At 44.4% G+C, this 23,202-nt stretch overlaps 1 protein-coding gene across 1 annotated transcript in view; it reads right to left on the bottom strand.

The window, feature by feature from the left end:
- MARCHF4 (membrane associated ring-CH-type finger 4) overlaps positions 1-23,202 on the bottom strand; it is a 126,562-nt gene that overhangs the window by 27,977 nt on the left and 75,383 nt on the right. The window contains exon 2 of the mRNA XM_056111783.1: positions 335-490. Within this exon, the coding sequence (XP_055967758.1) occupies positions 335-490 (156 nt within the window). The remainder of the gene's footprint in view (positions 1-334; positions 491-23,202) is intronic.

Below are 23,202 nucleotides of genomic sequence, written 5' to 3' on the forward strand. Positions count from 1 at the left end.
ATGTGTTTTCTCCCTCCTTCAGGGCTCTTCTTACTTCCCTTTCCTTTCTACTTTCACCCATCCATTACCCATCCCCCACCTATCCACTTACTAACTAACTGACTTATTTTCTCTTCCATCCGCTTCTCTACACTCACATCCTTCTCTACCTATTGCTCTCTTTTCCCCCCATCCCTTCATTGCCTCCTACAAGGAACCGAACATTCTTTTATCCTTTCCTTCCTGCATGCCATCTGTTGTCTTGCCTTTCTGGAAGTCAGCCTGGCCCCTTGGAAAGCAGGCGGAGTGGGAAGGCCTGTAACCCAGCCTCCCCTGGGGCCAGCCCCCACTGTACCTGCAGAGGATTCTTTGTGCTTATGGCGATGACGTGGTACTTGTAGTAGCAGAGTTCGCAGCTCCAGCAGCCCCTCTCGCTGATCCACTTGATGAGGCAGGGCTGGTGCGTGCACTTGACTGAGCCGTCGCACCGGCATGGGCTCAGCAGCTCCCCCTGCAGGAAGAGACACAGTGGTGAGTGCTGGAAACCGCCAGGTGTGCGGATGAGTTGGAGAGCTGCTGGCAGTAAGGCTTCCCCCATTGGAACCTTCTTTGGGAATAGCAGACCTCCTAGAGGGGTAAAGGTAAAGGTAAAGGTAAAGGCCCTCCCATTGATCGTCGATTTGCTCGAGCGGGCCCAGTAACGTCTCCATTGGAGACCTTGTTGTTACTGTGTCTGGCATATCGAATACTCTCGGTAGCTTGCCGGGCTCTCCGAGAGGGGCGGAGGAATCGAACTCGGGTCGGCCATGTTGGCCGCTTGTAAGGCGAACGCCCTACCCGCTGTGCTATCGCTCCAACCCAAAGTTGATAATTTTTTTTTTTGGCTTTTTGGTTCACACCTGGCAATGCACAGGGGTTACTCCTGGCTCTGTGCTCAGCAATTATCCCTGGAGGTGCTCAGGGGACCATATGGGATGCTGGGAATTGAACCCGGGTCGGCCGCGTGCAAGGCAAATGCCCTACCCGCTGTGCTATTGCTCCAGCCCCTAGAGGGGAAGAAACGAAATCTAATCTTCTACCGTCAGAGTCAGGCAATTTCAACTAAGAGTTCTGAATCCAGTCCCAGCTTCCACTTGGTGCTGGACGAGTCTAGGGTTTCTGTTAAAAAAATAAGTGGATTGATTTCTCCAAAAGCCCTCGGCCATACAGCAATTAGGCTTGATCTCAGGCATCACATAGTATGCGGAGCAAGGCCGGGAGCAGCCACACCATCCCCACCCCATCCCCCCAACACAGATGTCTGCCTCCCCCCATACAGGAATGAAGGAAGGAAGGAAGGAAGGAAGGAAGGAGGAAGGGAGAAAGAAAGAAAGAAAGAAAGAAAGAAAGAAAGAAAGATAACAATGAGCCTGCTAACCTCCATACACTTTTAAAGGTGTAGCGGTCACACACAAGTACCCTCAGAGCCAGGCAGGCAACACAGACACCAACTGTGAATTTGGGAGTTGGGGGACACAGAGAGAACTGGAGAGCCCAGACTCGCACCTCCCCTCATGAAAGAGACAGCCACCATCAGTTGCAAACAGCTGTAAATGAGACAATTCTTATGTAAAAATTCCCTCAATAGCCCAATACTAGTGATGAGTACAGATTTTCTAAATAGATCAATACTATATCAATCAATAGATCTAAATACTTTGCCTGAGATTGGCACTATGCTCTTGAGCCTTTCACACTTAGGCAGACAAGCATGAGGGGATACATGCCCCCTCTGTGAAGCAGTGACCAGGTCACAGCAGGTGAGAGCCAATCTCACTTCGGGGACCGAGGAGGTTGGCCAAGTCCCCATAGGTCTGGAAGCAGGAGACAAAGGCCTTGTTTCAGGTAGGTGGCTGCAGGACTTGAAGCCCCTCGCAAGTGACAGCAGAGTCAGGCTCTGTCTACAGAGCACCCTGTGACTATATGTCACATGATCTGCTCTGAGGCCTGCCTCTACTTCCTGCCTAGTCTGCCCCATGGTGCCTATGAGCATCCCTATACCTCCCTCTCTCTCTGTTCTCTACATATGCTCGCTTTCTCCCTCCTCACTCAGCGTCCTTCAATCCTACTTGCTAAATCCCATGCACTCAACTCCTTCATTGACCTTCATAGAAAGTTGAGCAACTGAGTGTATATTGTCCCCTGCCTGTGCTCCTTTGTAACCTGTCCCATGACCATTCCTTTCTTCCTCCCTTACCTGAATCTATCCTTCTATCTCTCTCTTACCAAAGGACACAGGAGCTGACACACACAGCCCAGATTCAAGAATCCTATGTTGATTTGTTCATAAAGCGGCCACTTGGACCACAGTCCTGTCAACTGGGGGATGTTGGCATTCAAACCACCACATTTTGCCCCCAATTTGGAGTGAGTAAGCACAAGAGCTCCTGACTTGTAAGTTACAAGATCCACTGGTAAATTTAGTTATATGCTTTGCTGTAAACCAAAGATGTTTCCTTCTAAAGATGCTTGGAATTGATCTCAGCTCACTCTTGATATCTATACTACTGAGATCTAGAATTTCCTTTTGTATCTGGTCTACCTGCAGTACTTCTTTCCACAATGGCTCCAGTGCCACCTCCTACAGGGAGTTGCCCCTGACTTCTTGGTTGAACTCAGGACTTTGATCTGAGTGCCTTGTGTGAATGGCCTTGCATTGTGTTTCATTGAGAGCAATGTTTCTCAACTTTTTCCTACCATGGTCCCTTTATGACCTTATTTCCTTCCTGTGCATCCCTCCATCCTACCAGTCAGGCCCCTAGTCTCATGCCCTTTATGTGGTTTCTACCTGTGGTCCCTTTGTTTGACAAGCCCTGAGCTAGGGCACTCAGTAATACTGATAGGGACCTATGCATGTGCCATCTACCTGTAAGAAGATCTCTGGAAAGCAGGAATGAAGGAACACTTATCTTTATATCTCCCAAATTGCCTAATCTGCTCCCAGAAGGCCCTCAGCAACCTTTGCATTTGAATGTGTAAATCACACAACTAAATCACTTGTACTTTCTAAGGAGTACGATAAGACTGCCCCCAGTCCATAAAAATAGGAACCACACCCCATCTTGTTGACCTTGGGACCCCTGCATCTTGTTCAGTGCCCAACACTTCCATGTATATCTGCAATGAATAAACTTCGTGGCAGAAATGCTCGAGTCCAGAATTCCCATGAAAATATCTCTGGCTCTCCAACTGGTTCTTCCATAGTGAGTGGTGCCTTCACCGTGGCTCCGGGCACTTTCCCATCCAGATGTCATCATCTCAGCCTCCACAGACAGTCTTCTTTGTCATAAGACTATCCCCACTTGTGCCTGGGTCACTATAATGATAACCTCTTGCAAGGACAATATCTCATCTCTCTGCAGCCACAGCATGCAGTTCAGTGCCTGAAACAGTGAGACTTTTCCTGCAATGTGGCGAGCAGAATATATACCTACTGGTTTGATGAAGGAAGTAGCCAGCCTTGGGCTCCTGGAGGGGAGATATGGAGCCCGGAAGAGAGAAGAGGCAGCAAGAGATGCTTGCCTGCAGGGCACTCAGCACACTCAGCAAGGCTTAATATTCTTGGCATTGAGGAAGGGCTATGTTTCCTGTTTCCAAGAAAGAAGCAGGAGGAGCCGATGGATAGGGGTGCCAGGGGGAGGAGCTAAAGCCCTCATTATTCATGGCCATATTTCCTAGGCTCATTAATTCTAACAGGATGAGCTGGGTTTGATTAATCGGGTTGTTAAGCAACCATGTCAAATTGCCGATCAGGTAGGAGACATGACTTCTGGTTCCCGGCAACGGTGCCTAGCGACTGTGAGGGTGAGGGTGTTCCTTCCCTCCACAGTCACAGTCTCCAGGCATGACAGGAGGGCTGCTGGAAGACTTCACTGATTGCAAGACCTGGACCCTTCACTAGGGGTTCTGGTGGAAGTGGGGTTCACTGGAGCCCCTGATCTTCAAATACTTAACTGAACAAAGGATCTTCAAATCTGGACCAAGAGCCCTGAGGTCACAGATGGACAGCTCTTTTTTCAGTCCCCAGTACTATTCCTTGGGTCTGAACAACCCCAAAGACAGAAACTGAATTTGTCTTGGGGGCCACCAATCATAGAAAGCTGTTTTAAAACCTCCTCCTCCTCCCCCTTCCCCCCCTCCTCCTCCGTTTCTGGACCACACACCACTGCATTCAGGATTTACTTCTGACTCTGAACTCAGGAATCACTCCTGGTGAGCTTGGGAGACCAGATGGAGTGACGGGGATTAGATTCAGGCAAATGCCCTACCTGTTATACGCTCTTTCCAGCCCCAGAAAAGTTCATTTTGATAAAAGAAGTGACTCAGATGCTTCCTCCATGATCTGTTCAGAGCTTTGGGGGCCAGGGACCATGCTGGCAATGACTCAGGCAAGAATAATCAGCTCCTTCCTAATGCCTCAGCAGGTGGGAGGAAGGGCCAAGGATGGACTCTCCCCACTGTTGGTGACGCAGCAAACTGCAGCCCCAAGATCCCAGTCATTTATCCATTCATAGATTTCTTTCTGTTTATTTGGGATTTGCTCCATGATTCTCCTTCTGACCCCCCTACCCCCAAATCTGAAATTTTAGAAAAGTACGACTAGTGCAGAAATAAGCCATTTTAACTTTGATATTCAGGCAAGTTTTGTATTTTATCCGTGTATTTTTACATCTATTTAAGAAAGGGGCATTACCTTTTTCTGTTTCGAGTTTCACCATCTTTAACTGGTTGGACCTACACTCTATGAATGATAAAAAAAAAGGTGGAAATGAGTCATCAGTCAGCTGGAGTTCAGGTGAGACACTGTGAAGATGTTCATTGTCAAAAGCAAAACTGAAAGAATGTGGAAAAAGAGATGGAATTGCATCTCTGTAAGGGACCTGCATTGAAGAGAATGGGTAAAAGACCAGTTGAAGGTCACTCAGCCAGGCTCAATGGAAGGCAGCCTCTGTGTGTGTGTGTGTGTGTATGTTTGTGGGTTTGGAGTTTGGGACCACACTCAGTAGTACTCAGCAACTACTCCCAACTCAGTGCTCAAAGGACACTCCCGGCAGTGCCGGGGGTGGAGCAGGCAGTGCTGATGATTGAACCCACACCTCTTTCTGTCGCCAGACAGTTCTCATCAAACCTCTCTGCTTGAACCTTTTCTGCCACCTGAGCCCTTCTGTGCTCCTACCCTGTGCTCAGTGGTCCTTCCTGAGACTCTCCATCTCTAGATTCCATCCCTTTCCCAGCTCAGCCCCTCTGTCTAGTGGCCCAAACAGGCCAGCTCTCAGCCTTGCCTTCTCTTTCCAGATCCGCACTGAGTTAGGTCCTTAATCTTTAACTGTATCCTCTGGAATCGAGCTGCTCTCCTGTAACCTGCAAAGAACTAGACACACTGGGAGATGCACACTCAGAAATAAGCTTGCTGACCAGGTGGGCCCAGGTGTATGGGAGAGAATGAACCCTTCTGGCCAGGATCCTGAGGCTCCAGACTTTGGGCTGGGAGGATTATTCCAATCTTGTCTGTAGAGCTCAGTAAACTCCAAGGATCAAAGGGGCTCATTAAATTCACAGGGAACGGGACTCTTTCCTCCATGATCTGTTCAGAGCTTTGGGACCCAGGGACAACCCTGGGAATGACTAAGGCAAAAATAAATCAGCTCCTCCCTACTATCCCAGCCAGCCCCTCTCCTCCACTCCAGGACTCAGTTGTAAAGAGGATCTCAGCATCGTTTTGGTCATTGCTTTTGTTAATTATTGTTTTTAGAGACAGACTCCTTAGTCTGAATCCCTTTCCACAGCTTATCACTTGTGCAAACTCAGACAAGTTTCATAACCTCTCAGGAGTTCTATTTGTTTCTCTATTTCTTGATTATAGGCAGTGCCTACCTCCTCCCAGGATGGCTCTAAGGACAGAAAGAGATCTCACAGGCTGCAAGCTGCACGCCTTGCCCAGAACCAGTAAAAGCCCTGCTTTAGGGTTCCAAGTCATATATCCATCTGACTTTAATTTCAGTTTGTTTTTTCTATAACAGTTCTATTTCACTCTACAGCTGCCATTCTCAAACAGGTCAATTAGGCAGTTACCTACTTCTGAGTAGGTAACTGAGGAAGGGATCTACAGGACCCGAGAAAGGGGTAGAAATAATAATAATAATAATAATAATAATAATAATAATAATAATAAAAACCTGTCTTTGAGACGCTCTTCTCCTGAGCTGGGGAAGGAATCCCAGACTTCTGGCCCAGGACTCTCCTCTGGATTCTTTATGGGGATGCTGCAAGCACTGGGGAGCCCTGCTCCCCAGAGATGACTGCAGGAAAGAGGGCTAGCCTACTGGGTGGATTATGGAGAAGCACGCCTGTGGCCAGAGGAAGGCAAGATGAGACAGAGCCAGACTTGGCAGTGGTAGCATGGAGGCAGGTGGGAGGAAGGGCCAAGGATTCTCCCCACTGTTGATGACACAGCAAACGGCAGCCACCAGGTCCCAGTCATTTCTCCATTCATAGATTTTTTTCTGTTTATTGGGGGTTTGCTCCATGGTTCTCCCCCTGCCACCCAGCCCCCTAGGCTGAAAGGATTTGCTTCTGGAGTCCTTAGGTTACCTGGTTGTCATGGCAAAGGCAGGTAAGTCAAGACTTTCCCTGACACCCACGCAGGCGCCAGGCATGCCTGCCATCCAGCAGAAAGAAGCAAATATCATCTAGTCAAACAGAGACAGCTCCAGGGGGGCTGCAGTTTGCAGCTCTGGGAAAGCGGAACAAAAGAGTCCAGAGAGAGAGAAAGCCAAGGGCCAGAGTGATAGTGCAGGGGTAATGCACTTGCTGTGCATGTGGCTGACTTGGGTTTGATCCCCAGCATCCCAAATGGTCCCCTAAGCCTTTCCCAGGAATGATCTCTGAGCTCTGAGCCTAGAGTGAGCCCCCAAAATGGCTGTGTGTAGACCCAAAACAAACACAAAACAAAAAGCAGAGAAATCCAGTGTGCCGTGTGGAAACAACTGCTTTGTGGAAATGAATCTGTTGGTTTAAGAATTTTAACTCTTAAAGGGCTATACATGACAATCTTTCAGTATTTGTATTGCAAACCATAATGTCCAAAACGAAAGAAACAGAAACAGAAAGAGACAGTGAGAGAGAGAGATGCACACACAGAGAGAGACAGAGAGAGAAGAAAAGTGTCAGGAAGGTGGTGGGGGTGTGGGGAGTGGGGAACAGGAGGGAAACTGAGGACATTGGTGATGAGTAAACGTACACTGGTGAAGGGATGAGTGTTGAAACATTGTATGACTGAGACCCAATTATGAACAATGTTATAGTTGTGTATCTCATGGTAGTACAATAAATAATTTTTTAAAATTAATTAAAAATAAATGTAAAAAATAAAAGAATTTTAATCCTAGAGTCTAGGAATGTGGCTCAAGTAGTAAAACCCAGTGTGGCCCCCACACAATAACAAAAGAATTCTAATTCCACAGACTAGAGGTAAAAGGGGTGAGGAACTTGCCTTATATGTGACTAACCCTAGTTTGAAACCCGGCTCCTGAGCACTGTTAGGAGTGACCTGTGAGTGTAGAATCACTATTGGGTGTGGCTCAAAAACAAAAAGAAAAATTGAAAGAATTCTAATCTCTGACAGATAATGGTATAGCCAAGATCTCACAATCTGTATGACTCTGGGCCATTCATCTACTTGCATTCATTGAGTGTTCATCTAGTATGTTCTACGTTCTGTTCTTGGTGACAGACGCACAGCAGTAAGGGGAGCTAACTGAAATTCTCTAGCAGAGAGGAACAGACAATCAAAAAGATAAACAAGTCCATTTGAGCCCCTGTGATGCTGTTATGTGCCATGGGGGAAAGGGAAATGGTAATCCAGGGAGGATGCAGGTTAAAATTCTAAATCGAGTGGCTATGGAAGGCTTTTCCCAGTGGGAACATGTTAAGAATGAGCTAAGGAAGGTCAAGGAATAGACCAGGCAGATATTTGGATGGTCTCTGGGCTCTGCTGAGCAGAGGAAATGGGTCCAAAAGCCCTGGGAGAGAAGCATGCCTGTCCCGTTCAGTGACCTGGAGAGGCTGGTGGGACTACGGTGGGGGCAGATGAGAAGGAGCCAGGGGGATGAGGTTAAAAATACTCTGGGTATCAAGAATGTAGGACTGAAAAGGCAAAAATTGCAGCTCATTTTAAAGACTTGGCATTTACAGTAAGTTGGGAAGTAGGAAGAGCATTTGAAGCAGAGGAAATTAATGTGATCTGATCAATTTAGCAGCATTTTTCTGATTGTTCCACTGAAACCTGATGAGAAAGAAGAAAAGGGAGAGTATGGAGACAGGAACTGTGCCAATAGTTCAAGTAAACCATATCAGTGCTTTAGACTAGGGGAAGCTCTGAGCAATAGCCAATTTCTGGATATAGTTTCAAGCTATAAATATTAATATGTCAATGGATTGGATGGGCAGATGATACGGAAAGAAATCAGTAGTGATGCTAATTTTGAATAGAAAGTTATCTTCAACGCAGACAGGAGAAACTGAGGGAGAGGAAGGTAGCTGAGGGTAAACTGAGCACTGAACTGTGGGCATATTAACTTTGAGATTCTGCTTAAATATCCAATAAAATAGGTCCTTATTGATAACAGTCTAGAGAGAGACCCAGGCGAAGACATAAATTCAAGGGTCTTTGGCAAACAAATGGTGTTTAAAGCCACAAGCCTGAGTGAGGTCAGCAAAGGAGTGAACTTGGGTAGGGAAAGAGAGGGGAACTGGGGCTGGAGTGATAGTACAGCGAGTAGGGCATTTGCCTTGCATGTGGCCAACCGGGGTTTGATTCCCAGCAACCCATATGGCCCCCCAAGCACCGCTAGGAGTAATTCCTGAGTTCAGAGCCAGGAGTAATCCCTGTGCATTGCCAGATGTGACCCAAAAAGAGAAAAAAAAAGAGGAGAACCTCCAGGAGTAATTTCACCGGCAGGAGTAATTTCTCCCTGTAGGAAACCCAGATGGTAGAGTTTGGGGAATGAGGAAAAGCTGGTAGGAGAGACTGAGGAAAGAAAAGGAGCAACATGACAAAAGAATATGATGCTCCAAAAAGTCAAAGAAGCAGATCAAGTGTTTTAAGGAAGAAGCACATTCAACCTTGTCACATGCCGCTGGGAGATCAGGGTGAATGAGAATGAGTAAAGTGTGGATCTGGCAAGTTCTTCTTCAATTTCTTCTATTTCTTGGATGAAATATGAAGCAAAGTCATGTGCTGAGAGTGAAGGAAGAAGGGGATATTGGAAGTTGAGAACTGGGATAAAATAGTCATCCTGGAGAGTTTAAGAGTTTTAACTGAAGGGATGGAACAATAGTACAGGGGGTAGGACGTTTGCCTTGCATGCTGCCACCCCAGGTTCGATTTCCAGCATCCTCTATGGTACCCCGAGCACCACCAGGAGTAATTCCTGAGTGCATGAGCCAGGAGTAATCCCTGTGCATCGCTGGGTGTGACCCAAAAAGCAAAAAAAAAAAAAAGTTTTAACTTTAAAAATATAGTATGATAACCGGCAGCCCAAAACCACATCCTGTGAATAAAATTGCTCATCTGAAAATGAGGGAGGAAGGTCAAAAGATAATTATTTAGTACTAATTCAAGGCTTACAGTATGATATCAGTAAATGTGGGCTAATACAGAATGAGTTGTGATGGGGGTGGAGTCGATCTAAGTCCACCTTCTTGCCTACTCTAAATAATGATTACTGTCCTTCCTTTCTTCCTTCTATATTTAACATTCTCTTCTTATTAATAATCCTAATGTGAGAAACATTTCAAAGAACTAACAAAATACATGCGCAGACATCATACCATCTACTACCTCAATAGCCATTTGAGGCTAATAATAGTTTCCCCTGTTTTACATATAACAATAGCCCCTCAGAGAGGTAATTAGATGCTCAGGAAGAAAGTAGTTAAGCTCTAAAATGGATTCTTGTTTGGTCTATTTGGTGCTCCCTTCTCTATCTGAGCTCCCTTTTTCCCTAGCATGTGCAGCTGGCCTCCAAGCCATGAAGCAAACCTCCTGGTACTAATCTCGGCCACTCTTGGGTGTTAGTCTCCTGTTTTGTTACTTTATATCCAGATGAATGCAATCTTTCTATGTTTCTCCCTCTCTTTGACCTATTTCACTTTAGCATGATACTTTCCATGTAGTACCACTTGTATGTAAATTTCATGACTTTATGTTTTCTAACAGCTGCATAGTACTCCATTGTGTAGATGTACCAACATTTCTTTAACCAGTCATCTATTCTCGGGCACTCAGGCTTTTTTCCAGAGTTTTGCTATTTGTAAAGAGTGCTGCAATGAACAAACAAGTGCAGATATCACTTCGACTATACTTATTTTGCCTCTCTGGGCAAACATGATTGCCACTCAATGCCTCTTTTGCAAACCACAACACCCAAAAGGAGATAGAGAACAAAAGGGAATGCCCTGCCACAGAGGCAGGGTGGGATAGGGGAAATGGGGGGTGGGAAGGATACTGGGACCCGTGGTGATGGAAAATGGGCACTGGTGACGAGATGGGTACTTGGTCATTGTATAACTGAAACCCAAGCACAAAAATTTGTAAGTCTACAACTGTACCTCATGGTGTTTCACTAATAAAAATTTTTTAAAAAATGAATTCTTCCCATCAGCACCCACTTGTGTGTACAAGCATCCATGGTCTTACTCTCTAGGGTCACCTACATTTCAGCTCTTCTTCCACCCCAGTAACCTGGTCTTTTTCCATCCTAGTAAGACACATAAACTGGCTCAACAGCAGACACTCAATAAAAAAAGAAAGCCTCTCCTCCTCTTCCCCTCTCCCAAAGTCAACTCCAGGCAGTATTGGGTATTGATTTTTTTTTCTTTTTGGGTCACACTCATCTATACTCAGGGGTTACTCCTGGCTTTGAACTCACACTCCTGGCGGTGCTCGGGGGACCATGTGGGATGTTGGAAATTGAACTCGGGTAGGCTGCGTGCAAGGCAAATGCCCTACCTGCTGTACTATCGCTCCAGCCCCTGGGTATTGATTAATGGGGTGGAGGTGGTGGTGGGAACAGGAAGAGTTTAGCTTTCCACTGATTCTCGTTTCACACTCTGACCATTGGTGGGAAAGAAACACTTGGTAAACCAAAATTAAAAGAATTTTTGTAAGCCCTGGAATATATTAAACTCTGATGTGGTTGTCTTAATTTTGTTGTTGTTTTGGTTTGGATTTTTTACCATACCCAGCAGTGCTCACAGCTTACTCCTGGCTCTGTGCTCAGGGAGAAATCCTAGTGGGGCTCAAGAGACCATATGTAATGACAGGGCTCGAACCCAGGTTGGCCATCCACAAGGTAAGTGCCCTACCTTTTGTACTATCCCTCCAGCCAAAATGTGGTCTATCTTAATAAGGAAAAGCTTGGGTACCTTTTAGATGCTCCATGGCATCTACTTTATGGCCTGGAGCCTTAAAGTCAGGATTCCCTCTCCAACTCAAAGTCGTAATCTGTGTGTATTTTGGGTGCAGAAGAATGACCACAGGAGTAGAAAAGTTCATTTGGATTGTAGAGAGGAACTAGACAATATCAAAGGAAGTCAGGACTCCCCGTTGTTCATCAGAAAGTATCTATAAGGATGGATAAGGTTGGACTTAGTAGAGAAAGTAAGGAACTGTTTTTACTACTCTGAGACTCTACATACCTGGGGGAACCAACAGACAACAGACTGATCACGAATACCTCTCCTTGTTGATCCATGAACAAAGAACTTGGTCCATGATACTAATAAACTATTTGTGTAGTTGTTAGTCTGGATCAGTTGGGGGAAGACTTGGAGAAAGTGGTGGGGGAAAATTCGCATAAATGATGCTAGGGTAAAGAAGGAAAACTTAGAAGATTTCAAAGCATTTTATTTGCTGAACATCAGGGTATAATTTCTAACTTACACAGACTTGTGAAGGGTTAATGTATTTTGGTATAAGGATAAAGAAAAATGAACCATGGAACCAGAAGAATACTACAGAGAGTAAGGTTTTGCCTCTCACATGGATGAACTGGGTTCAGTTGCTGGCACTGGATACCCAAGTACTACCAACATTGTTCTCTAAGAACATCCAGGTGTGGCCTAATAACCAATAAAACACACACACACACACACACACACACACACACACACACACACACCAGGAAAACAGGATGTCATGAAAACCTAGTTATGACCATAGTATAAGCTGTAATAGAGAAATAAATAAGGAAAGGTGTAACTCCTGCTACCTGGAGGATGATAAAGCAAACCACCTACCTCCAATCTATGGCTTGATTGGCCAGATGAGCATCCAAGGTCCTCATAACCCTAAATCCATGATTATATGCAAACAAGCCATTCTGAACCCTCTGTACACTGTGTCAGGCAGAGTATGGGCAGTTTCTTATTATCAGACCCTTTCTAGTCAATCTTTTCTCTCTGTTATGCCCCACCCATAGTGTCCATCAAACTTTCTTTCCAGCCAGGCCAGTTCCATTTTTCTCATTTCCCCTCTCAGTGATCCAATGGTCAAGACTAACAGTGACTCAACACTGGAATTTGAAGGAAAGAATTAAAAAACAAAAGAAGAGGCATAACTCTACAGACTCACAGTTAAATCTTAGAAGAGATGTGAGCCAAGCTGCAAAAATTCACAGGTACACTGGTCTCTGGCAGAAAACTCTGACATGTCCTCAGGAGGGGGCAGGCTGAATCCTCACCTGGTCAAAGTCCCAGGAGCTGCACCCACACCCCACAGCTGCCACCATGCCAACAGCCCAGCTCTACTTCTTCACGACTAATCTCTGCAGAGATGCCAAACTGCCAAAAATTCCAGGCACACCAGTTTCAGGTGGAGAACTATGGGGTCTTCTCGGAGTGGGGAAGAGTTGTCTCCCCCGCTAGCTCCCTGTACTTCCAGAAGCCCTGGAAGCCACACCTACATTCACAACCATGTAATCTCATGGTTCAGTTACATATCCTGAAATTTCTGAAGAGCTTGGTCACATTTGCAGCCCTGCAGCATCTCCAAATTCTACAATACTGACATCTCAGTAGGAACACACCAAATTAGATGGGACAATAACATAGAAGTTAACTATGCTCAATAAACAATAACATAGATGGCTCAACTAGTAACAAACCACTTAGTAAACCCTCAGACAAGGACCAAATGACCCCAAGATGAGATATAAATTTTACAAAATAATTTTTATTGATATATATATATATATATATATGGGCTAGAGCTATAGTGGATAGGGTGTTTGCCTTGCATGCAGCTGACCCAGGCGACCCGGGTTCGATTCCTTCTCCCTTCTCAGAGAGCCCGGCAAGTTACTGAGAGTATCTTGCCCACTTGGCAAAGCCTGGCAAGCTACCCGCGACATATTCAATATGCCAAAAACAGTAACAACAAGTTTCACAATGGAGACATTACTGGGCCTGCTCCAGCAAATTGATCAATAGCGGGAGGACAGTGACAGTGACAGTGACATATTTTTTGAAAATTCTTTTAACTGGAGCATAAAATGAGGCCCCGCCCCAGGCTGTTTTCGCTCTGGGCGCCCCAGAGGGGGGCAAGTGAGAGTGCTCCTGCCTCAAGGGACCCAGCCCCAACAGCCAACCTCCATTACCCAACTACTGCCACGCCTTATGCATGAGTGAAGTCCTATGGAACCTAGGTAATGCGGAACTTTGTGACCTTATACTCTGGGCTCAACAGGACCTGGAAGAGGAAATCCTCTGCCCATTTCCTCCAGCCTCCAGATGCTCAGGGGTCACTCCCATAAGCCACCTCCTGTCGGTGCCAGATAATCTCGTCATCGCCAGATCCCACAGCTGCTTCTCCTGGAAGGGAGCATAAGATGAGACCCCCATAGACTATCTTAAACTAAGAAGCTTCTACATCTCAAAAGAAACAGTGACCAAAATACAAAGACAGTCTACAGAGTGGGAAAGGATATTCGCCGAATACACATCTGACAAGGGGTTGATATCAAGGATATACAAAATACAGGTTAAACTCCACAAGAACAAAACATCCAACCCCATCCAAAAATGGGGTAATGAAATGAACAGAAACTTTCTCAAAGAAGAAATCCGAATGGCAAAAAAGCACATGAGAAAATGCTCTACATCATTAATCATCAGGGAGATGCAGATCAAAACCACAATGAGATACCATCTCACACCTCAGAGACTGGCCCACATTCAAAAGAACAAAAGCAACCGATGCTGGCGCGGATGTGGCGAGAAAGGGACACTCCTTCACTGTTGGTGGGAATGTCGACTGGTTCAGCCCTTCTGGAAAACAGTATGGACGATTGTCAAAAAATTAGAAATTGAGCTCCCATTTGACCCAGCAATACCACTCCTGGGAATATATCCCAAGGAGGCAAAAATGTATAGTCGAAATGACATCTGCACTTGTTTGTTCATTGCAGCACTCTTTACAATAGCCAGAAACTGGAAGAAACCTGAGTGCCCAAGAACAGATGACTGGTTAAAGAAACTTTGGTACATCTACACAATGGAGTACTATGCAGCTGTTAGAAAAGATGAAGTCATGAAATTTACATACAAGTGGTACAACATGGAAAGTATCATGCTAAGCGAAATGAGTCAGAAAGAGAGAGATAGACATAGAAAGATTGCATTCATCTGGGGGATATAAAGTAACAAAGTATGAGATTAATACCCAAGAATAGCTGAGATCAGCACCAGGAGGATTACTCCATAGCTTAGAGGCCAGCCGGGCATTCTAGGGGAAAGGGCAGCTCAGATAGAGAAGGGAGCACCAAATAAAGAGTGTTTGGAGGACCCTCCCAGGAGGGGAGATGCATGTCGAAAGTAGACTAAGGACTGAACATGTTTGCCACTCAATGCCTCTTTTGCAGACCACAACACCCAAAAGAAGAGAGAGGACACAAGGGATTGCCCTGTCACAGAGGCAGGGTGGGATGGGGGGATGGGGGTGGGGGGTATAATATACATGGTGGTGGAAAACGGGCACTGGTGGAGGGATGGGTATCTGATCATTGTATAATCGAAACTCAAGCACAAAAAATTGTAAATCTACAACTGTACCTCATGGTGTTTCACTAATAATAAAAAAAAAAGATGAGACCCCCATAACCATGCCACAGGACTGTCACGCTACAGGCCACTCCCCTCTCACTCGGGCCAAGCCTCACATATGAGTGAACATATTCCTGGACACATCATGAGACACTTCCTACCCATTCTCCATAATTGTCATACTGTATTTGATGGGGTTCAGACAGTAGGCAACAAATCATAGAGGGAAATATATATAAACATATATATGCATATATACATATTTTCAGACATAAATACCAAAGCTCACATCACCCAAACTTTAACAACATGCTAGTGATATCCTATAGAATGTCTTAATGGCTCCTGCCAAAATAGAACAATCTTCACACTGTCTCCTATATGAACACTTTTCTGTAAGCATGTTCAGCAGTTCTTCATAACAGACAATACAAAATATATTCCTTTGGTTATGTTTTTGGACAGGGATTGGGATTTGGGATGAAAACATCCTGAATTTGGTGGTGGGAAGTTGTAATGGTGGTGGGATTGGTGTTTGAATATTAAATGTAATCAAATATTATGAACTAACTTATAATTGAGCAAATAAAATAAAAAAATGTAAAAATAAAATTCCATTAACCATTTAGTTGTAACAAGCAATATAACAAATTATTTTGTGTCTGCTAAGGGAATAGGCTGGGGGTGGGATAATTTGGAAAATGGGGACAATAGTGGAGGGAAGGTCACACTGGTGGTGGAACTGGATTGGAATATTGAATGCCTACAGCAACTGTCTTATGAACAACTTTGTAAAGTATAGTGTGTAAGTAAAAGGAATAGTTTTTTTTTAAAAAAAGAAATGGTTGCATGACAATTTGATTTGAAAGAGACAGGACTGTATTACTAAATTGGAAATAAAGAAGACTTAAGACTCTAATGAACTGTAGGTATCTGTACTAAATACAATTAGCCTTATCATTTTTTCGACTTCTACTCTCACACCAGCAAGTTTACCTTTGACACACATAAACACACATACAATGGACCTTCTCGTAGAAACATTTTCAGCTTTCCTGTTTATCAGTTACAAAAAAAGAAACATAGAGAAAGAAACAAGGAAAATAAACACACAAACTCAAACCAAACCAAAACATGGTTGGGTTTCCCAGCACCCCCCCTTCATTTTCATGGTAATTGTTTTATTCCTGTAGTGCTTTTCTCCCTATAATTTAACTGGTATAAGACAAATGTACCTATTTCCTCTAACTGCCTCTAAATTTACTCTACTCATATTAGAAAGAAGAACTTAACCTCACAATAATTGAATTTAAATAACATTCAATTCCATAATGTCAAACATGATCTGCATAATAAACAAGCCAGGCCATACTAAGGCTGGCGGAAAGATGGAAAGTCATATTTTATGTGTATGTTCAGAATCCAATCAATACTTCTAATGACCAAAATGTGCAATATATTGTCTGTTGGTCTTTCTACGTAACTCATCATTATCAGCAGCAGCAGCAGCAGCAGCAGCAAAGCACTAAAATGAAAGGCTGATCTTCCCTCAGTCCTCTGCCAGACTTAACAGTGACTCTTCATTTTGATAAAGCTTCATTGGTCAGAATTGAGCTATTTGCATATAACAGCGAGCTGGGCCTGTTTCCAAGGTTCCAGGCCAGCAGGCTAAAATTTCAGAGATTCCAGGTCATCATGTCCTCTTTACATGCACACAAATTAGGCCAAACCAATGGCAAGTTAAGAGACAAATGCTCAGCTCAATTGTTCCTTGGATTCAGTCTTCCTTTGAGGAACAGGGATCCCCTCCCCCATGCAAATCTTTGTGCTATTTGAAGGGGTTGTGGTAAAATAATACAAAATTAGCTTCCAGTCACTGATATATATTATTCAGGGTGTTTAAGGGATATATATCAGTGACTGATATATATTATGCAGGGTGTTTAACAGCAGATGTTATAAGTATAAATGAGCTAGGATGAAGTGTTATATTTCACAAAATTTCTAAATCACAGCCCTCTTCACTTGGAGGCTTTTGGTAAGGTTGACTTCTACAAAACCAAAAAGTCGGGTTTTCCTGGGTGCCAATTCCAGCTCTGCCACCATCTGGCAGGTGATCTTGAGTTTCTGCTGTCAGCGCCCAATTCCTTGATTCTCAATCGGTTGTACACAAGATACCCCAAGGGAGTCTGTGGTAAATGGATTCTCCAGGCTTTTCTCTAGAGAATCTGGCTACAAGGGGATTTCCTCTTCCTCTCTTGAATCAAGGTCAGCTCAGACTCTATGATGCTCTGGACCGGACACTCTCTGGCAAACCTCTGGTTCCCTCATCACTCTAAGATTCTTATGTACACAAAGAACAAATGCCAAGCGCTGAACTTCACTGAGAACTTACTATAAGCCAAGCCCCACATGCAATCATTCACAGCTGGCTTCCAATCCTAGTTCTACCGTTTACTCTTGTGGGAAGGCTTGAGGAGAGATGTTAGAGGAGAATCCTAGTTCTACCATTGTTTTTAAGTTGTTCCCCCACTCTAAGTCCCAGCCCCCCACCCCATCTGCATCTTGACTCCTTTCCTAATGAGTACCATCTTCTACTGCTTCCTTTCTCTTATTGAGCACATGGAGAGCAGGTGTTGCTCTATACACTAGACAAGCTTGAAGGTATAGCATAGTTCCTGGGAACTGTGAACCCAGACTCATTTGAATCCTTGCTCTGCCACTTGCTACCTGGGTGGTGATGCCAGGTGTGTTCAGAGGCAAGGTGGGACCACAGATAATGTGGGATGGTGGTAAGGTTTACAGAGAAGGAATGTGGGGCCTGCTCTCCAAGTTATCATAAGGATTAAATGAGAGAAAGCACGACAAGAAACATGCAGATAATGAATCCCTACCAGAGAGCACAACGGGGGGGGTCTCATGTGTTCCCACCTAGGGCTCCAGAGTCCCTCCACGTGCTGACAGAAGAAGAGATGCAGCAGAGACAGTGCTCTCTCTGCACTTTGTAGCCTTCCTAAGCTCCTCCCTTTGCCACCTTGTAAATGAAGCTCATCAGTCTGAAATCTGCAAGTACTTAAGCTGCCTGGGAGCCTGGATAATGAGTGTAGGTAATAATAGTGTGATGAAGGCCAGGCGTCTCCAGGTGCTGCTAACTGTTCTGTGATTTCAGGAGGAACAAAACAGATACCCCAGCTTCCATCCACCTGGTGGCCTCAGCGTCTCCAAGGAACCATCCCTCCTCAAGCCTCCTTCTCACAAGTGCCTGAGTTTTCACCTCCTAGGAGCAGGAAAGGTAAAGGCCCTCCCATTGATCGTCGATTTGCTCAAGTGGGCCCAGTAACGTCTCCATTGGAGACTTTGTTGTTACTGTGTTTGGACGAATGGTCTTGGTCTTGAGCTGCAGGTAATTATTTGTTTTATGTTTTTGTTTTTGGTTGATTTTTGTTTGGGGGCCATCACCCAACAGTGCTCAGGGTCTATTCCTGATTTTTTTCGGGTCACACCCAGTGATGCTCAGGGGTTATTCCTGGCTCTGAACTCAGGAATTAGTCCTGGTGTTGCTTGGAGGGATCATATGGCATGCTAGGGATTAAATCCGGGTCAACCACATGCAAGGCAAATGCCCTAGCCACTGTGCTATTGCTCTGGCCCTCTTATTCCTGATCTTGTGCTCAGGGATCACTCCTGGAGGAGCTTGGGGGAACCCTATGCAGTGCTAGGGGTGGAAGCACAGTCATCTGTGTGTGCAAGGTAAGTGATTTACTTTCTGTACCATTGTACCAGCCCAAAGATGCTTGTCACCATCTCTCCTCTTCTGCCCTCCACCTGTCAGATAAGGCTGTTAAGTACATGTGCTGGAGTCCAACTGAGCACTATGGAGTGGCCGCTTCCTAACAAGTCACAGACAACATTGCAATGGTTTTCAATTCTTGCTGAGGTGGGGTTTGCTTCTTTCTTCTTCACAAGCCTCTTCATATTCTCTTCCACGTCACTGGGAAAACCTGAAGCCCAGAGACGGCAGTGTTTTTCCAAGGTGGGTGCAGGTAGAGCAATCTGAAATAGGTGCAACATAAATCAGAGCCCGGAGAGAGTCCCACAGCCTTGTGGGACTGAGGCCTCTCCCCAGCTGGTACCCAGTTCAGAGTCTGCTGGAAACGTACCACCATTCTCTTCACACTTCCCGGGGAAGCTTACTATTCCTGAAGTCTTGGCTCTTGCTCCCTGTCAGGAATAAGCATGCTAAGTGGAATTTGAATTACTATGGTGTGTGAATAGACTCAGCTCTGTTGACTCGAAGCTTCTGATAATCTGCTCCAAGTGGTTGTAGCTTCTGTCATCTTGGCAATTTTTCTTTTCGTTTGAAAGACTTCTCTATTTTTTTATTCTTCTGGAGCTGAGAAGAAGGGTGGTCTTTAAAGGTTCTCCTCTGAATCCCCCAGCATCTGTTCGGCTTGCCTGCCCCAACCCTGACAGATGCCCCCCCATATAAAGAGAGTGCTGAGGACGAGGACCCCCTGGGATATCCCCTCCCTATCAGTTTTACTACTTACATCCATTCATGAAAACTAGTACAGGACTAGGTCAAAATTGACAGAGCAGACCAAATTTTTGCACTCGTGGCTGGCAAGAGGTGGTACATTTATGAATCAACAATATATTTCTGCAAATGATAGTGACTATAGTTCCCTGTCTGTAATTATCATTAGAGTTATTATTAGTTTACCTTCACTTATTGCTGTTGCAATGACCAAGGCTCACACACATGCTTAGTTATGATGCTAGCTGCACTGCTGGCCACAGCGCTTGCCCACATTTAGCTGTGTTCCTCCCTGGGGTAACACACTGGGTACTCGGGTGTGCCTGGTATGGTGCACCAAAGATCACACACCTTTTGTAATGTAAGGATCCTAAATAGAAAGCTGTCAAGATCACATATGAATAGCACCAAGGATCAAACTCCCAGCCTCAAGCTTGCAAGTCAGGGGCTTTTGTTACTGGCCCATCCCTGGGCTTCTATTGTCTCCTCTTAGGAGCCATTCAATGCTTTGGTTGAGTACCAACTCGGGACCCGGTGATGAGAAAATAAGAGAGTAACTACAACATGGACACTAGCATAGACTTTTTTGAAGCCATTCAGATTCTCAGCCTTTGCCATGGATTTTAAGTCTGCATTTTACTTCAGCAGTGTGGTATATGAGGTATCACTTTTTCCTTTTGTTTTTCACATCTTCCAGATGACAAAGTGGTTGAACGAGCAATCAAGGCTGTTTTCAATGACTTTTTGGGATTTGGGGATCCTAGTTCCTGCTTCCCCCGACCCCTGCTTTATATGATTGTTTAAAGTTTTATTCATCTTCCCTTCAGCAGTTGTCTATCCCCAGTGAAAAGGTCTATTTTTAAAACCCATTCCCATGTCATGCATGATTCTAGCTACTATTTTTTTTCTAGGTCTTCACCACCATTACATTTTTAAGGTACATTTTCCTGCTAATTCCAAGCCAACCAAAGACCACTTGTCCAGAGACTAAGGGAGCAAAACTCATGTAGAATATGCATAAACGTTTGTAGAAATTAAATATGTATAATTTAAATGTATGTAGAAATTTACTTTAAATAAAAATTTTCTTATAACCATAGCTCCCTCACCATGCACACATAATTTCCTCCAAATCAGGAAAAATAACATACAACTTATTTAACAGTCTCAAGTCGACTGATTCTGCTCAGCTGGTCTGGTTGGTCTTGGCTGATCTTGCTCATGCATCACTGAGTTGGATGAAGGCTGGATAAACTAGGACTGGATGTAGCTCTGTTCACCAGTCTCTTATCCAGTAGGATTTTCCAGGTTTTTGATGATAACATAACAATTTCCACCAGCAAGAGAGGGCAAGTCCAGATGCATCATCCCTTTTCAAGTCTCTCCTAACATCAGTTAATGTCCCTCTGGCCAAAGCAAGTCATGTGCTACACCAGAGCCTGTATGAGAAGGTGTGGCCAAAAAGAAGTGACTGAAAAGAACTCATTGTTATAATCAAACTATCATGTTAGCTATGAACTTGGACAATTTCCTCAACCTGCATATTCAAAAATGTGGTTTTATAGGATTCCTTGCTATCATATATATAAAATGTCTGACACATAGTGAAAATTCCATATGTGTTCATTTCCTCCTCTTTCCAATCATTTGGACTTTCTCCTTTTTTTAAAATACATTAACTCTATGCATTGCTTTCAACATTCAAAGCTTCAACATAGTAAACCAGGCTGACTGTGACTTCTTATGAATGCCCAAATTTTAACCAATGCCTCCTAGAGTATACCACCAATGCATGCCTCCAAAACTGGAATTTTGATATTAGTCATTTGCAATTCATGGACTGCTCTCTCCTTTATTCCTAACAGATCATCTCTTGACTCTCTGAGCCAGTTCTCCCACCAAAAGTGATATAGAAGAAGTTGCCATGTTTGCATTGATTCGTGAATAGAACAGAAGCAACAGGATGGGACCTTCCATTTTCTAATTTAAAGGTGGCCTTGTAGGTTAGATAAGTATCCTGGCCTTTCCTTAGCTAAGCAGGCTCCAGAAGAGACATTAATTGCAGTCAGTCTGTCCTGCTGGGGAGACCCAAGGCTGCCAGCTCCCTTGCTGGGAATGGAATAGAATTTTAATTGGCTGTGAAAGCATCGTGGCAGGAGGTACAGATAGAGTTGGTCCTCTCCCCTAGAGCAGGTGAGGGAAGCTTCAAGGGAAAGGTCCCTAGGAGGTTCATGGAGAAAAGATTGGCCACCTTCAGAGGACATCTTAGTGATAGCCACAGTCCCCATTCTAGGGTTGGCCTCCAGGCAGGGTCAAGGTCCTCTCACACAGTGTTCTTATGATGATCAGAACAGGAACACTGAGTTGACAGTGTGTTCTGCCCCTGTATTTCTCCTGACTTTGATGAGAGAAGCACTCCACGGTATGGCACTTGGAAAGCCCAGAATATCTGTATGCCCTGTCTCCAAGAGCTCTCCAGATGCTCAGCCTCTTATGATTGTGTGTGCTTATGTGTCCATTTTCCTATTTATGTGAGCTGACAAGGCACAGCATTCCCTCACTGACGCTTCAGGGCAATGCTAGTAGGTTTTTTCCCACTTGGATTATTATGATAATTAGTGGATAAAATGTGTTCTTGAAATGTGTGTATTTTTTCTGCCATGGGAATTCCTGGAACACATATGTAACATAGGGTGACCTATGTAGGCCATAGATGTGATTATGAACGAACACAAGACAATGTCAGCTTATTAGCATAAACATGATCAGAATTAGTTAACTTCCTTGTACCTTAGTTTCTTTATCAACAAAGTGAGAATAACATTAATTGTAAAATAGGACCATTGGAAAGAGTAATAAGATGTAATGAGCTCAGACTAATACAGAGACCTGATAAATATGTTTTCATGCTTGCTTCTAGGCTGGAGCAATAGCACAGCAGGTAGGGCGTTTGCCTTGCATGTGGCCGACCCAGGCCAACCCTCATTCGATTCCTACGCCCCTCTTGGAGAACCCAGCAAGCTACCGAGAGTCTTATGCCTGCACAGCAGAGCCTGGCAAGCTACCCATGACGTATTCGAAATGCCAAAAACAGTAACAAGAATCTCACAGTAGAGATGTTACTGGTGCCCACTCGAGAAAAACAATGAACAATCAGAGGACAGTGCTACAGCCCTACAGTGCTTACTTCTAGAGACACAGAGGTGGGATTTGTCACTGACCTGCCCTTTCTGTCAACTTAGTGGTTTGATGACCCTATTGGCAAAAAGTGAAACAGAAAAAGAGTGAAAAATACACATGCAAAATCAATACTTTAGAAAACTCCTTTGTAACATGAAAGGTTGATTAAATTTCCCAAGAAAACATTATTAATACTTTAAAATGTAGAGCAATGGACGATCATTTGTAACTACTGGACAGTTTTATTTTTGTTGTATACTTTGGTTTCTATTATTAATGGTTTATCACAACCCAAGAGAGAAAAGATGCATTGGAGACCACTGAAATGGAATTTTATAATGTATAAAAATACAAACTTCTAAAAC

This window comes from Sorex fumeus, unplaced genomic scaffold (genome assembly GCF_029834395.1).
Source record: "Sorex fumeus unplaced genomic scaffold, SorFum_2.1 ptg000014l, whole genome shotgun sequence".
Taxonomy (NCBI): domain Eukaryota; kingdom Metazoa; phylum Chordata; class Mammalia; order Eulipotyphla; family Soricidae; genus Sorex; species Sorex fumeus.